At 44.8% G+C, this 17668-nt stretch overlaps 1 protein-coding gene across 2 annotated transcripts in view; it reads left to right on the top strand.

Annotated features, from left to right (window-relative positions):
- Positions 1-17668, top strand: part of PFKFB4 (6-phosphofructo-2-kinase/fructose-2,6-biphosphatase 4) — a 128042-nt gene that overhangs the window by 10909 nt on the left and 99465 nt on the right. The window contains exon 1 of one of the 2 annotated variants that reach the window (XM_039547957.1): positions 4338-4708. The exons of the other annotated variant lie outside the window; for it this stretch is intronic. Within the exon in view, the coding sequence (XP_039403891.1) occupies positions 4645-4708 (64 nt within the window). The 5' untranslated portion in view covers positions 4338-4644. Of the gene's footprint in view, positions 1-4337; positions 4709-17668 lie in introns of those variants that run through there. 2 annotated transcript variants of the gene reach the window in all.

Raw genomic sequence — 17668 nt, 5'->3', positions numbered from 1 at the left:
AGCTATATTCACCTTTTGGAGCAGATCCTGTGCTCCATTTAAGACTAAATCAAGAATTGCCTCTCCCCTTGTCGGTTCCAAGACTAACTGCTCCAAGAAGCAGTCATTTATGGTGTCTATAAATGCTATTTCTGCAGCCCATCCTGAGGTGATATGTACGCAGTCACTATGGGGATGGTTGAAATCTCCCATTAGTTTTGAGTTTTCTATTTGTATAGCCTCTTCAATTTCCTGGAGCATTTCACAATCACCATCCTGGTCAGGTGGTTAGTAGTATACTCCTACTGCTATATTCTTACTATTCGTGCTTGGAATTTCTATCTATGGAGATTCTGTGGTACAGTGATTTTGACGATTTTAAGATTTTTGACTATATTTGACTCTATGCTTTCTTTCATATATAGTGCCATTCTCTCACTACCATGACCTACTCTGTCATTCCTACATATTTTGTACCTTGTATTATGTCTCCCATTGGTTATCATCATTCCACCAAGTTTCTGTGATGCCTATTATAGCAATATCCACATTTAATACCAGGCACTCAAGTTTACCCATTTTCGTATTTAGACTTCTAGCGTTTGTATACAAACACATAAAATTTGTCACTTTTTAGCTATCTGTCATTATATGATGTAATTGAATGGGAGTCTTCATTTGACTTTTTCCTCTTCAGTTCTTACCTTTATCAGCTTCTATCCTCTCCTTTTTACTTGGTCCTGGTCTATGCTACAAACTATATCTACATTATTCAGGAATATGGAAAATCAATTTCTCCCAACATAGCTACTGCATCTCAAGGCTGCGAGCTCTCACAGTGGCGTAGGTAGTATCTTCGCGAATCCCTACAGCAATGCAGCTGAAGTGCTGTAAGTATAGACAAGCCCTAGGATAAAGGGAATCCCTGTTAACAGATCCTCCCCTGTCCAAACTGTGTTCTCTTCTGCACCTGTAGGCTTTCCCCCAGCCGTTAGTTTAAAAACTCCCCTGCAACTTTTTAAATTTTACATGCCAGAAATCCAGTTCCACTTTGGTTTAGGTGGAGCCCATCTTTCCTGTATAGCCTCTTCTTTTCCTAAAAAGTTCTCTAATAACCCTAAACTCTTCCTCCGTACACCATTCCCTGCTCCATACATTGAAACTCTGAAGCTCTGCCTATCTAAGTGGCCCTGAATGTGGAATTGGAAGTATTTCAGAGAATGCTACCATGGAGGTCCTGGACTTCAGTCTTTTACTTAGCCTAAATTTGGCCTCCAGTGCCTGTCTCCTGCCTTTCTCTATGTCATTGGTACCTATGTATACCACAACCAGTGGTTGTTCCCCAGCACTGCACATAAGCTTGTCTTGATGTCTTGAGAGATCTGAAACCTTTGCACCTGATAGGTAATTCACCATGCGGTTCTCCCAGTCATCACAAACTCAGCTTTCTCTATTGCTAATAATTGAATCCCCCATTACTATTACTATTACTATTACCTGTCTCTTCCTAATAACGGGTTATTATGCATAACTCAGTATGCAGATAAACTTCCATTGTAAGACACACAATGGTCAGGCAGGACAGGTCTTGTACTTCCTATAGGGTGGAACCTGCCTTAAGGTATGTTACCTCTTGGTAATCTGTCTTTAACTATAAAGCTTTAAGAACATACTTTCCAATATATATATACATATCTCCATCACTGGAGATTTTTAAGAGCAGTTTAGATAAACATCTGTCAGGAATGGTCTAGTTAATTAGACCTGCCACGAGTGATGGGGACTGGACTAGATGACCTCTCAAGGTCCCTTCTGGTTCTATGATTCTATCTCTTTATGTAGTATCTGCACATACACTTTGAAGAGATGATAATGACCAGTGTGACACAGGCTTTCAGTAGAGACCTAACATGACACTTTTTAGTAAACTAATATGTAAATACCATATCCAGGGGATCCTTGTAACCCTTAAGCACCCCTGTGCCCTCTGCCAGTTTGTGTCAAGAGGTCCTTGTGTCACAGGACCATGCTTGAAACAGGTAAGGGAGGTTTAAACTTTCTGTTATCTTCAGTTTGGGTCTGTAGGTTGTTAGTGATGGAGGGTGTGTATTCACAGTACAAGTAACTCAAGTTATAACAAGTGCTATTTCTAACCTGATTCCCATCTACACACAAATGTGTAGATTAAGTGGTGCTTTAAACTCCAGATAGCTGGAGATGAAGGTGGCACAGGTTGAAGCATGAGTGATGCTAATGTTCCAGACAGTAATGCAGTGGGGAACAGAGACAGGTACAACTCTTCAGCAGCTAATCCAGTCATCTGTGCTGCTCATCAAATCGGTGCATAACTTCATTGTTGTGTTGAAGTATGGACACTCAAGTGTACTAACTTGAGCTATTGCTTGTAGTGAAGACAAGCCCTTTGTTGCATCTGATTAGCTAGAGAGGGCCTGAAGTGGTTTTCTGCAGAGTGCTTTCCCCTTTCATGATATAAGTGTCCAGAGAATATTTCAGAGCATTGGACGGAGAGTAAATTCTGCATTTCCTCCAAATTCTGGCAGTAATTTTCTATATGACCAGATCCAAATCTCACTGTGCTTTGTTTTCCTCCTCTGTAAAACTGGGATAATTCTATGCTCTTATGTGAAGGAATGTGAAAAGGTTAAACTGGTCTACTCCTGCTCCCATCTAAAGATGGCTTTATTTTATTCCTTGTTCAGTGTGCCAGTGACTTCCATTGGAGGGAGATCAGGCTCAATGTTTGCCAAATGGTCTGTAACTATCTTTTTTAAATTTGTGTGAACGGTGTAATAAGTGTAAACTAATATCTCTCTTTCCAGGCAGTCTCACTTTACACACTAGTGCCAAAGTAAACTTGTGTAGTCTATTTATGAACCACTGTGAATGTAACCAAACATCTGTAATAATTTATTTCAAGTAATAGCTCTCCATTGAAATATCCGTCTTCCAATGTGATTTATTAATGTCACAGCACAGATGACAGATACAGTGATGATATCACTGTGGTTGGAGATAAGTTAACTGAAGCACAAGAAACTTAAATGGAGGTTGTTTTTTGTGGTGGTTTTTCTATTCAGGTTCTTGTACTGCTTTCATCAGCATGGTATCTGAGCACCTCCCAGTAGTGCATTAAATGAGGTGACTAATATTTATCACTGTAGTTTGTTCAAATTGGCAAGGCACAATAGAGCTACTGTTTGGAATATTTCCCAACACCCACATATCAGAATTACTTTTCAGAAAGTCGCCTTTGAACTACTGCTGGGCTACTAGCAGAGGGAACATGTGCATAGATAGGGTCCATGTGCTTTTATCAGTGGTGTCTAGAGTGCAGCTGACAGGGTAATATAAAGCCTGAATCTAACTTGCACCTCATGTTCCCTCTGCTGCAGCAACTGGGGAAGATTGCGTGACAGCTACTGGTACACAATGTGCCCCTTTCTCTAGTGGGCCCTGAGCCATCACTGTAAATCAATATTAATGTAGTCCTGTAACTCATCTTGGATGGGTCCTTAGCTGGGCAGACTGTTTATTAATAACTTTGTCCCCAAGCCATGCATGCTTGTGCCTAAGAATAGGCAGGATGAGATGTTTCGGGAAGGGGGTGAGGCTGACTATTGCCTAAAAAGAGGCAGTAGTGTGTCTGGGCAGGAGGGAAAACTCAGTCTCTCACAAATTCTGATCCTTCTGACTACCCCTTGTTGGGGACGCTCACTTTAGAAATGAAAAAACTAGCGATCTTCCTCTAGGGTGATACCATCCTTCTATGGCCTTCATATATGTGTGTATGTCTCTGGCTGTAGGAAAACAAAATTTCCCTAGTTGCAGTGATGAGCCTGGAGACAAGTGGGTCTCACTCATATAAGAAGTGTCCCTTTCTACGCTGCCTGGAGATGATGCAGACTCCCTCTGCTCAATATCATGTTCTGAGGTACTGTGCCCCAGGTGACAATGAACTTCAGGATATTTTCAGGGTAGCCATAGGAGCTGAGATTGGGTAGTTTGGGGGTGATGGTGAGAGAATGATACCTGCCTCCAATTTGTATATTTTGATTCACACTTATTCGAGGGTCTCTAGTTGACCCTCAGTGTGTAAAACATTAAGCCTCCCCCCACATCTCTGCCCTAGATAGGTATGCTATATTTAAGAGCTGGGGAGAGAATCTGGCCGTCCTGGCTCCTAGTCCCCTACGGGCGGTCCTTGCTTTCTCCCGCCGATGAAGCGCTTTGAGATCCTTCGGAACGAAGGGGCGCTGCGCTGGTTATTATTATATCATCCCTCCGCCTCCTTCTCCACCCCTCCTGCCCAACCTCTCCAATCACCGTGCCGGCGTTGCGGGAGCGGCCGGTGCCCTGTGCAGCGGGAGCGCACACCCGCTTCCAGCGCTGGGGGACCCTCTCCAGGGCTCAGCGCCCTCAGCGGGATGCCGCCGCGCCCGGCTGCGTTACCGACCCGTTTCCTTCACCTAAACCCGGCGCAGTGAGCGGGACTGGGCGCCCCCGGACCCTGCTCCTTCCAGCCAGCCAAGGCGGTGGGTCTGGGCGCCCCTCGGACGCTGCCGAGCCCGGTGAGCGGGTCTGGGCGCCCCCTTGGCTGGCGCAGCTTGCGGAAGGGGACGCGGGTGCCTCCCCGCCCGGGCGCAGATGTCGGTCTCCAGGTGCAGCAGCGGCGGCTGTCAGGGGCGGCCGCAGAGGCGGGACTGGAAAGGTGAGGGCAGCGGCAGCGTCCCCGGGGAAGGGGCCCGGCTGCGTTCACATACACACACTGCCGGAGGGCAGGACCCGCGGCACTCCGCCCCCCGGGCGGCTGTGGAGGCGTTTCTCCTCCTCCGGCCCGGCCGCTCGCTGCCTGCCTGGGGGCCTCTTTGCCTCGGTCTCGCCCGCTCCCCCGCTCCTCATGGCCAGGGCCCGGGGGCTCCGGAGCCGGACTGGGGCTGCCGCTTGCCCTGGGTCCCGCTGACATGAGGAGTTGCCCCTCTGCTCTGCGGGGGGGTGTCCCCTTCCTCTCCTGTCTGCGCTGTCGCGCTCCCCCTGCGCCCCTGGAGTGCGGAGCCGCTTCCCTCCCTCCCTCGCCCCTTGCGGGGGGGGGGGCTCCTTCCCAGGTTGGAGAGTCTCCCCCTTGCCCTGTGGGGCGGGGAACTGCTCGCCTCCCTGCTGCGCCTAGGGCTCCTGCAGTGGCCAGAGCTCGGGGAGGGGGGGGTTCCCGAGGCGGGGGGCGCTCCCCTTCCCCTCGCGGTGCCTGCCTTGGCTGGGCGACTTCTCCCCGCCGCTGAGCCGCCGTTTGTTTACCAGGCACCTCACGGGGGGGAGGGGCAGGTCTGGAGCTGCTGCTTTGATTGCCGTCTTCCTCCGTGTGCAGCTGTCACGGAGGCTTGGCTGAGATGGGTCAATGGTTTGTGAAGCCAGGCCCTTTCCAGCCTCGAGCCCCAGGCCATGCTATAGGAGGAAGTGGTGCTGGTGATTCAGTAGGGAGCCGCCTTCCTCCTGAGTCAGGGCTGAGCTAGTTCCTCAGCTTGGGGTTCTGGGAGGACTTAGGTCAATCAATGCCTCAGGGGTACAAGGTGGCAATCTTCCTGTGACCTCCCAAGCTTTGGTTCCTTTCCCCTGTGATCCCTTGGAGGGGAGAGGGAGGGTTGCCTCATCTCTAGCATCTCTTTGGAGGGTATAGGAATTGAATTTACCCATGAAGTGAAGTCCACTCCTCATGGCATAGCACCTAGAGACCACAGGATATGAATGAAGTGGCATCATGGTGCAGAGTAGCACTGGCTGAAATGCTATTGGGGATGACCCATTCCTGTTCCCCTGCCCATCCCTGTTTTTGGGGGCTTGGGGGTGGGAGAACTCCTTGATAAAAAGGGGGAAAAGATATGCACAGACTCTCTTGGAATATGAACAAGCTAAATAGACAGCCAAACTGCAGAATGTCAAACCTATAGTCATTGGTATCTTTTTAAACCCAGCAATTAATTCTCCAATAGGTGGTGTTTCTGTTGTAATGCCTAAGGAACCCGTCAGGATGGGGGTATTGTTGAGCTTGGTACTGTACAAACATGTAAATAAGCTATCAATTTTTCTAGTATTTCGAGGTTCTTCCATCTCCATGCAGTCATCCGAGGGCTGGTGTTAGGCTTGGTGTCTGAAGGGAAATTATGACCCAGATACCACAGCAGGTTGTTGGATGGGAAGTGGAAACTTTGGCTTACACTGGGAGAACTGGAGCAAGTCAGGGTGCCAGAAGCCTGAGAGAGATTGCGAAGTGGGGAAAAGGCATGATGTACATAAATGTATTAGAATGCCAGAGTCTGCGACTTGCTCCAAACTAGTTTTTAATATTGCTTCCCTACTGGGGTGTTTTGCTCCTGGAGGTGAGATCTTTGGAATGAAATGTTTACTTGTGGTCACTATAAACATTTTGCTAAGGGCAGGTTGTTAACTGCAGTGTTCTGGTAAATTCTTAGGGGCCAACTGTTATCTTTTGTGTTTTTCTACTCTCACAAAGAGAAGCTGTTCTTAACTTTCTGTCTTAAACAGCTATGTAGTGCTACTAGGAGGAGGTCTACCCCAGAAAGGGCTGCATTAAGGAATGCATTAAGTGCTCAGTGTATTGATAAAGTATTATGAGTAACAATTCAGAATGAAAGGTGCCCCAGAAATGTAATTTATTTAAATGATACTGAACATTTTGGATGCTGGTTCAGTGAATCAGCCCAGATGATTAAGCCTTTTTAAGGAAAAGTGTGTCATATAGATATCCCAAAAAATCACCTCTTATTTTGGTGGAAGGGTGAGAATAGATTTGAATAGTATAGACAGCCCACCTACATCATAATTCTCAACCTGTTAAGGCCTAACTGGACATCAGCCCAAAATGAGGGACCCAAGGATATACATTAGGATATACAATCCTAATGATAAGGGTGATATAAAGATCTTGGTAAATGATATAATAATTCAGGAAACTTAAAGTCATGAGAGACTCATGCTTTTTTAATATAAATGTTTTCTGTGACCCTTGTTTTTAGCTCCTTGCGTGTGAACAATTTGCATTAAATACTAGATAACAGCAAGTTAGTATGGGACAAAATTAGGGTAATTTGAGAGGTATCCCATGGTGTGGTCACTTGTTTTTACAGTGCTATGCTTATGTAAAAAACTAAAAATTGAATTGAATAATAATGATTATCAGGCTTCAAACCACACTTCAATATCCTATTGAGCAGTTCCAATTTTTTCCAAAAAAATTACAAACATGCTCTTAGTTGTTAGATGCTACCTTAATTAGGGTTGCAATTAAAATTGGTGATTTAATGTAAATGAAAAATAATAAAAGCTTGAACAAAGTTATTACTGCATTTATTTATTCACACAATTTGTATAAGGCTTCAATCTTGGAAAGAGACATATGCTCAAATAGGACTAATCATGGAGTGATAGTTAGTCCTGTGTTTAACTGTTTGCAGACTCAGGTCCTATATTTATAATCTAAGGGTACGTCTACACTACGGGATTATTCCGATTTTACAGAAACCGGTTTTTTAAAACAGATTGTTTAAAGTCGAGTGCATGCGGCCACACTAAGCACATTAATTCGGCGGTGTGCGTCTATGTACCGAGCCTAGCGTCGATTTCCTGAGAGTTGCACTGTGGGTAGCTATTCCATAGTTCCCGCAGTCTCCCCCACCCATTGGAATGCTGGGTTGAGATCCCAGTGCCTGATGGGGCAAAAAACATTGTCGCGCATGCTTTTGGGTACAGCCTCACCCCTCCCTCCGTGAAAGCAGCAGCAGCCAACCGTTTCGCGCCTTTTTTCCTGGGTGAACTGTGCAGACGCCATTCCACGGCAAGCATGGACCCTGCTGAGCTCAAGACAGCAATCATGGACGGTTTAAACACCTCGCGCATTATCGTGCAGTCTATGCTGAACCGGGACCTGCAAAGCCAGGCGAGGAGGAGGCGGCTACGGCAGCGCGGTGACGAGAGTGATGAGGACATGGACGCAGAATTCTGTCAAACTGCGGGCCCCTGCGCTTTGGAGATCCTGCTGGTAATGGGGCAGGTTCTAGCCATTGAATGCCGATTTTGGGCCCGGGAAACAAGCACAGACTGGTGGGACCTCATAGAGTTGCAGGTGTGGGACGATGCGCAGTGGCTGTGAAACTTTTGCATGCGTAAGGGCACTTTCATGGAACTTTGTGACTTGCTTTCCCCTGCCCTGAAGCGCCAGAATACAAAGATGAGAGCAGCCCTCACAGTTGAGAAGCGAGTGGCGATAGCCCTCTGGAAGCTTGCAACGCCAGATAGCTACCGATCAGTCAGGAATCAATTTGGAGTGGGCAAATCTACTGTGGGGGCTGCTGTGATGCAAGTAGCCAAAGCAATCACTAAGCTGCTGCTACGAAACATTGTGACTCTGGGAAATGTGCAGGTCATAGTGGATGGCTTTGCTGCAATGGGATTCCCTAACTCTGGTGGGGCGATAGATGGAACCCATATCCCTATCTTGGCACTGGAGAACCAGGGCACCCACTACATAAACCGCAAGGGGTACTTTTCCATGGTGCTGCAAGCACTGGTGGATCACAAGGGACGTTTCACCAACATCCATGTGGGATGGCCGGGAAGGGTTCATGACGCTCGCGTCTTCAGGAACGCTACTCTGTTTAAACGGCTGCAGCAAGGGAATTACTTCCCAGACCAGAAAATAACAGTTGGGGATGTTGAAATGCCTCTCATTATCCTGGGGCACCCAGCAACCCCTTGATGCCATGGCTCATGAAGCCATACACAGGCAGCCTGGACAGTAATCAGGAGCTGTTCAACTACAGGCTGAGCAAGTGCAGAATGGTGGTAGAATGTGCATTTGGCTGTTTAAAGGCGCGCTGGCACACATTACTGACTCGCTCAGACCTCAGCCAAACCAATGTCCCCATTGTTATTGCTGCTTGCTGTGTGCTCCACAATCTCTGTGAGAGTAAGGGGGAGACCTTTATGGCGGGGTGGGAGGCTGAGGCAAATCACCTGGCTGCTGATTACGCACAGCCAGACACCAGGGCGATTAGAAGAGCACACCAGGAAGCGGTGCGCATTAGAGAAGCTTTGAAAACCAGTTTCATCACTGGCCAGGGTACAGTGTGACTGTTGTTAATGACCCCCCCCCCCCCGCCTTGATTGACTCATTCCCTGTAAGCCACCCCCTCCCACCCCTTCGATCACAGCTTGCTTTCTACGGAAATAAAGTCACTCTCGTTTAAAAATCATGTATTATTTATTACTTAATTATAAAAAGAGGGAGAGAACTGACAAGGTAGCCCGGGTGGGGTTTGGGAGGACAATAGTAGGGAAGGAAAAGGCCACTATAAACATTTCATAATAATGAGAGCCTTTTGGTTGGGTTGTCCACTGGGGTGGAGTGGGCGGGTGCCCGGAGCCTCCCCCCACGCGTTCTTACTCATCTGGCGGGTGAGGAGGCTAAGGAACATGGTGAGGGGGGAGGGTGGTTATACAGGGGCTGCAGCGGCACTCTGTCATCCTGCTGCCATTCCTGAAGCTCCACCATACGCCGGAGCATGTCAGTTTGATCACGCAGCAGCCCCATAGTTGCATCCCGCCACCGCTGATCTTCCTGCCACCACCTCTCATCTCGAGCATCCCTCCTGTCCTCACGTTCGTCCCTCCTGTCCTCACGGTCACTGGCATCTTTCCTGTACTTTGCTACCACGTCCTTCCATTCATTCAGATGAGCTCTTTCATTGCGGGTCACTTCCATGATTTCCGAAAATATTTCTTCTCGCGTCTTTTTTTTCCACCGACTTATCTGAGATAGCCTTCGGGACGGAGTAGGGAGGCTTGAAAAATTTGCACCTGCGTGAGGGAGGGAAAAAAGGGAGAGAAGTATTTAAAAAGATACATTTTAGAGAACAATGGTCATACTCTTTCACGTTGAACAACACTATTCACCTTACATAGCACATGTGTCTTCACTACTAGGTCGCATTTTGCATCTTAATATTGAGTGCCTGCAGCTTTGGTGTTACCGTTGAGTGCTGCTTCTTTCCTGTTAACGTGCAGCAGCAGAAACCACCCCGTGGCTGGCATCATGGAAGATCACTGCTAAACACCCCCCAAACCGCGTGGCTGGTAGCAGGAAAGATCCCTGCTAGCCAAACGCGGAAAAAAGCAGCCCCCCCCCACACACTTCCCCCCACTTGGCTACCTGCAGGGAAGGATTTCTTTTAAGCCACAGGCAAACAGCCCAGTAGGAATGGCCATCTCTGTCCCCTTACTTAAATTCCTGAATTTCAGCCAGGTTACCATGAATGATATCACTCTCCTGAGTATAACCCAGCGAGATAAAGAACGGATGTTGCTTGAATGCCAGCAATCACCGAGACCATACGCAGCTAGGCTTTGTCATGCAGTGATACCAGATTACTTGCTACATGCATGGCGTGGTCAAGTGTCCTACCATGGAGGACAGAATAAAGCAGCGCTGCCCAGAAACCTTCTGCAAAGGCTTTTGGAGTACCTCCAGGAGAGCTTCATGGAGATGTCCCTGGAGGATTTCCGCTCTGGCTCCAGACATGTTAACCGACTTTTCCAGTAACTGTACTGGCCGCGAATGCATCTCAAGTCCTCACGGCAAATTAATCATTAAAAAACACTTGCTTTTAACCATGTCTTATATTTACAAGGTACACTCACCAGAGGTCCCTTCCATGGCTTCATTGTCTGGGATAGTTGCTTGGGAGGGTAATTCCGTCAGGGTGAGAAAAAGCTCCAGGCTGTTGGGGAGAACGGAGTGCTGTGTGCTCTCTACAAGTTCGTCCTCCTCTTCCTCCTCATCTTCCCCGTCTGCAGAATCCTCAGCCATGGCTGCGATTACCACCCCCACCTCGGAATCCACGGACAGGGGTGGGGTAGTGGTGGCGGACCCCCCTAGAATTGCATGCAGTTCAGCATAGAAGCGGCATGTTTTTGGCCCTGCCCCGGACTTTCCGTTTGCTTCTTTGGTTTTCTGGTAGGCTTGTCTGAGCTCCTTAATTTTCACACGGCACTGTACTGAGACCCTGCTGTGGCCTCTCTGCATCATGGCCTTGGACATTTTTTCAAATGTTTTTTTCATTTCGTCTTTTGGAACAGAGTTCTGTTAGCACGGAATTTTCTCCCCTTACAGCGATCAGATCCAGTACCTCCCGTGCGGTCCATGCTGGAGCTCTTTTTCGATTCTCAGGAGACTGCATTGTTACCTGTGCTGATGAGCTCTGCGTGGTCACCTGTGCTGGTGAGCTCTCCACACTGGCCAAACAGGAAATGAAATTCAAAAGTTCGCGGGGCTTTTCCTGTCTACCTGGCCAGTGCATCCGAGTTCAGATGGCTTTCCAGAGCGGTCACAGTGGTGCACTGTGGGATAGCTCCCGGAGGCCAATACCGTTGAATTGCGGTATTGGCCTAATCCGACATGGCAATACCGATTTGAGCGCTACTCCCCTCGTCGGGGAGGAGTAGAGATATCAGTTTTAAGAGCCCTTTATATCGATATAAAGGGCTTCGTTGTGTGGACGGGTGCAGTGTAAAATCGGTTAAACGCTGCTAAATTCGGTATAAATGCGTAGTGTAGACCAGGCCTATGACAACTTCAGAATTAATATCTTGAAGTAATTCAGTAATTGTCTTTAATTGTTGACAAAGCAATAAAAGTGTATATATCCCAACTTACTAATATTGCAATAAGAGCTTGCTTTTGACATTTACTGTTTCTTTGGGGTTTAAATTTTCCATATGTGATGGGGTGTGTGTGTGTGTGTGTGTGTGTGTGTGTGTGTATTTTTTCTCTTCTGTGGTCAGGATGAACATAAAACATTTTGTCTGCTGACTCTGTTCCCCTTTTTAGAAATCAACAGGTTGTAAAGTTCTGACTCTTTTTTGTTTGTTTTGAATATTACTTTATTTTATTAGAAAATTGAAACAGCTCCTTTTATGGGAGGGTCCTCATTTTGACACTTCTGGGGGGAGTGGGGTGGGGTGGGGAAAGATATTTCAATTGAGGAATCTAAAGTGAGTCTGCTTTCAGACCTGGAGTAGGCAATATGAGTGTGATTCTATGATGTGGTTGCTTGTGATGGTAGGGGGCAGGGCTCAGCGGCTGTGGGGCTTACTTCTGGTTTTCATATGTTCCTAGAAACTCATAGTTAAGAGTTTCAACTGACCATCTGCAGGGATCAGAAGGGACTAAATCATTTCTCTGCAATTATGGGAGCCACAGATACTGATGCACTGTGGTCATTACACAATAATTTAGTCTCCTGCGCGCTGTAATACTTCGGCCTAATTTCAGTTGTTGGGTTTAGTGTGTGGGTGCAAGGTGGTGGTGTGTGATGTTCTGGAGGTCAGACTAGATGATGTGGTGGTCCCTTCTGGATTTAAACTCTATGACTCTGCTTCTTAGGAGAATTCACAGGATGCTTGTGAAAAGATAAAAAAATTATGAAAAGAAAATATGATTAAAGAAATAAAAGGGACAAATCTCACATTCATTTTTTTCTTTTGTTTTTATCACAAGATTTTTCCCCATTTCAGATAAATTAGTGTAACAAACAGTGCTAAAAGTGAAGACACATAGTAGTTGTCTGACTCTCTCTGGGGGAATTAAAGCTCAGAGAGCCCGCTGGTTGGGCCTTTTGTGTAACTGGATCCTTCATCATTTTGGCCACTGAAAATAGACTAACCAGTTTCACATTTTGTTTTTAGCCCATTTCTGTGAAGTGCTGGGATATTACTGGGATGAACACCATATAATAGCCTATAACACAAGGAAATCATAATGTTGTTACTGAAGGTTGTGAACTTCTTAAAAAGTAGGAGTAGACTGTGTATGGGCCTAGTTCAGGGGTTCTCAAACTGGGGATCAGGACCCCTCAGTGGGTCAAGTGCTGTCAGTCTCCACCCCAAGCCCTGGTTTGCATCCAGCATTTATAATGGGGGTAAATATATTAAAAAAGTGTTTTTAATTTATAAGGGGGGGATCGCACTCAGAGGTTTGCTGTGTGAAAGGGGTCACCAGTACAAAAGTTTGAGAACTACTGGCCTAGTTTCAGATAGCCTTTGGTGACATTTTGCCTGGTTGCTTTTATATATATATAAAACTTATATATATAAGTTGTTTCTGGGCACCTACAAGAACATGGGCCTAAATGTCTGTCACTTATTAATATGGATGCAGGTCTTAAAACTTGTTTTAATACATATTCAGATGACTATTAATCACTTTTTTGTTATTGAATATCAGTATATAGCTAAACTGATGTTTGTGGCTGTTTTTTAAAGTGAAGTGACTTTTAAAAAAATTAACATGATTTGCTTGTAAATGTATATCATACTAAAATAAGAAATCAATTTCATTTTTTGTGAAAAATGTATTGCAAATGCTATAGTTGCAAATTACACATGTGATGGAACACCAATATTGACAGCCTTTATGAGTTTTAATTTCAGCTAAGCCCATTAGCCCTGTCTGAGTTAAGAAGTTGCAAAATAACTCCCAATAGTATCTTCAGTAATTTCAAGGACCAAGCATCTGAATCATCAAACTGAAATTGGTATCAAAACTTTTACAAATGTAGCAGGCTTTGTGCATGCTAGACACAAATGATAACTGTTTTAGAGAACACTTTAACATGGTTTCAATTGCATAACTGTACTACGCTGTTCTAACACGGCTGCTAGAACCTCCATAGAACCCTTCCAGGAACCCGTTCAGATGTGTTCTGGAGCACACAGAATTGTGTGACAGTTAAAGTGGTTTTTCTCATGTTGTTAGTTTGTATATACACAGTAGGAAGAATGCCACATGGCTTCCCACATGGAATATATTGTATTTTTGTTAGCAGCTTTTATTCACAGCTGTATTCAGTTTTTGGTGCTACAGGTGAATCATATAGTTGAGATGACAACACAGCATTGGTCTCTAGAAAAGTCAGGACACTAACCCCTTGTGTGGTGATCAGGCATTTCATATGTAACTTTAGTAAATAAAGAGGTGTTTTTCAGGTCCCCATTTCCTGGTCTCATTAGATAGTTGACTGTTTAGCTGTGTGACTCATTTCTAAAAAACTGTTTTCAAGATAAAAAATTTTCCATGCTCACTATACAGTATCATACACTTCACTCAGGGTACAGCTATACTACCCGCCAGATCGGCAGGTAGTATTCGATGTATTGAGGATCGATTTATCGCGTCTCGTCTGGATGTGATAAATCGACCTGCATATCGACACCCATACTCCACCTCGGCAGGAGGAATAAGTGGAGTCAATGGGGGAGCTGCAGCAGTTGACTTGCCGCCGTGATGACGGGCAGGTAAGTCGAATTAAGATACTTCGTTGCGTATCTTAGTTCGAGGCCCCCCCCCCCATTAGTGTAGCCCAAGCCTTAGTTTCCTACTCTGGAAAGTAACTGTTCTTCACTCTTATAGTTGGCAAAATGAATTGCCAGATTATTTGGGAAAACCAACATTTGGGTATGCATAACTCTTCTTGCAACTAAATTAGTTACAGCAGATGCTAGCTACTAATTTCTTGCAGTGTTTGTACTTAGTTCTGTAATGGCATTGAAAAGCAATTTAGAGATGCATACTGTGGACACAGCCATATTAGTTGTTTTAAAAGTGGTATTACTTTCCTTTGAAATGAGTTAAAATATGTAGTGGGATCAGGCCTTCAGTCTCACTTGAGCGAGCCAGTGCCTGCTTGCAGATGAACACAAACTTTGTGTTTAGGTTAATCCCTGATGTAACTCCATTGATTTCATTTGAGTTGCATCAGGAATGATTTGGTTTGGGATGTATTCTAGAATCTAGATAGTTCAGGATAACTTCCATTAGGTAATGAGAGAATTTCTGCCCTCCTGTGGATTACATACAATCTATGAATGTGTAGCTCAAATCAGGTTCAAGACACAAAGCATGGAATATTTGTGGTGATGTATTTTTAGTTGCTAAAGCCAAGCTTCCATATGGCACATGAATTCTTCTTACATACTAATTCTCTGTTGAGCTCAAATGACTGGAGGATTTTAATAGGCTTGAAATATACTTCCATCAGTTATCATTGCCCAGCATGATATTTGGATTTAGGACTGTCTTGCTCTTCCTCTTAAATTCTCTCATGCTCAGATTTCCCTGAAGACTTAGTTGATGCGGTTAATGTAAAACATGTTAAGTTTGTAGTTCATGGGAATCCTGATTTTTGTCCTTTCCATTCCTTGAAGTCAGAGAATTTCATGGCATTTTTCTTCTGTGTTATTTGGGGAGGAGGAGAGGAAAAAAAAAGTAGAAGAGCGTTAGCAGTTTTTCCATCATTAGTGTGAAACAAATCTTCCCAAGACAATGGGGAGTTTTACAGGGGTTCATGACCTTTCTCAATTAAAAAGTTCCAAGTGGGCCTGTAAGAGCAGTCCCGTGAGAACCAGGCTGACAAAAAATACAGCAACACATCTCTGTCTGAGTGAAATATTCCTGTTTGCACTTGCAGTTACCCTGACCCACATCCAGGCCCATTTTTCACTGTAGAGCAGTGTGGCTGTTCATATAGCTGAGAAACAGTTCCTCTCTTGTATTGGAGAAGGAAAATTTAAATAACATCCCAATAAACTCATGTTTCATTGAAAGGAGCCAGTTAATTGAAAAGCACATCGTTTACATTAACACTGTGAACCTGGTGTGTGTGTGTAATGTGCGTATATATAAACAAACTAGGGCAGATCTTAAGGTTGTGTGAATTGTCATAGGCCCATTAACTGGAAGTCAATGAGCCTATGACAATTTACTCACTGTGGTGCAAATGCTCATCTGGTGTACGTGTGTGTATATTGTACATAAGCAGCATTCTTGGGTAGTCAGAATCACTGTGGCTGAGATTGGATAATGGACACTTAACTTAGGCTGGAGTTTTCGAAGGAGCCTACGTAGTGTTACTACAGTCTTTTGTACCAATTTTGTGTGTGTGCGTGTGTGTACGAGCTACCAATTTCCATTCTGCTTCAAAAACGTACCATCACACATTTGTTCTAATTATAGCATTAAATAATGGTTTGTCTATTGTTTTCAGAATGCCATCTTCATTTCTTTGTCACCTGAGCTATATAGGTCTGCTATTCTATCTTGCCTGGAGTTTGTGTATTATAAGTTGTGATATTGCAGTCCTTTCCATGTTCCATAGAGGCATGCAAGGTTATGACCTCTGTAGCAGCCGAAGCAAAATGAAAATTTGGTTCCTTGGACTAAATCTTGTATTCAAACAAAAATGTCTTCAGTAATAATAGTGAGAAAAATACAGGGATATTACTGCTAGTAAAATCCTTTGTCTAATTTTTTTTTGTTTTAGGTTTATTTTTTAATAAAAGTATCTCATTGGGTAAATATTTGCATTTATCACAGCTCTCTTTGCTCATGTTATTGCTCCTGGTTAGTTTATCTGTGTTTGATAAATTAGATTATTTTGGATGTTGTAATTTTATTATCCATCCTCATTAAATTTATTCACCACCTATGTTTTGTTCTTGAAGATTCTCAGAAAGCCCACAAACTATCTAGCCATGCTTCCAAATGCAGGAAGATGAAAAATCTACCCTAAAGGCCATGGGAACAAGATTCCATATCAGATCATGGCATCTCAGCAGCTGTCTGTCTGGTCATACTTGTTCCTTGTGAACTAGGTGTTAACATAATATACATGTTAGCATTACATCTCTCTAAATTCAGATTAGTTTAACTTCTTTTCAGATTTTAGAAAGGGGTTCTATAGAAATGGTTTTCTGACTGCTGTGTTTTTAATATAAGGGTTTTTAAAATTATTATTCCTATGTGAATAAATTGCTTATTTTTTCCTTTAACTTATTTTTTTTTAAATATCCACAGAAGCCCACTCATGTTACTTTCGCTGTGACTTTTCTTTCATGGCTTACCTATTATTAAAATAACTAAGTAACAGACTACGAAAAGTCAGCCTTGAAAACAGAAGCCATCTTTCTGTCTCAGCTTCTCGGGGGCATACATGATATTTGCTCTACATCAAAGACAGTCTACAGGTATGCACCTAAGATGCACCTGATGATCACCTATCCCAGTGATTGGATCCTTTCACACTTCTGTACTTCCATTTTCCCAGACACTCCTTTCCTCAGCTTCTTACTGTCCTCTGGCACCTTCCCTGTACAATACCAATATGTCATGGTGTAGTCTATCCTCTAATACTCTTTCTTTGAAATCACCTGCCTCTCCATCTCCCTTGTCTTCTTTATTGAGTATAGTGTGTACCTCAGTGCTACACAGCAGCATCCCCTTGCCTTGCCTTGTGGATGGCAGACGGTGCAATATGACTGCTAGCCGTCGTCATCGTCCCGTGGGTGCTCCTGGCTGAACTCGGTTAGGTTGGTCGGGGGCGCCTGGTCAAAAATGAGAATGACTCCAAGTCATTCTCTTCTTTAAGTTTTGTCTAATGGAGATTCAGTCCTGCCTGGAATGTCATGCCAGCTGGAGGCTTCTGCCTCAGGCTGCTCTCCCAGTGGACAGCACTGCGCGGTCACACCTACCCCAGCCTACCCCTTGCTACCATGGCTCATGAAGCCTGGACAGTAGTAATGAGCAGTTCAACTATAGGCTGAGTAAGTG

Source organism: Mauremys reevesii, linkage group 7 (genome assembly GCF_016161935.1).
Source record: "Mauremys reevesii isolate NIE-2019 linkage group 7, ASM1616193v1, whole genome shotgun sequence".
Lineage (NCBI taxonomy): Eukaryota > Metazoa > Chordata > Testudines > Geoemydidae > Mauremys > Mauremys reevesii.
This window is presented reverse-complemented; position numbering and strand designations above follow the sequence as displayed.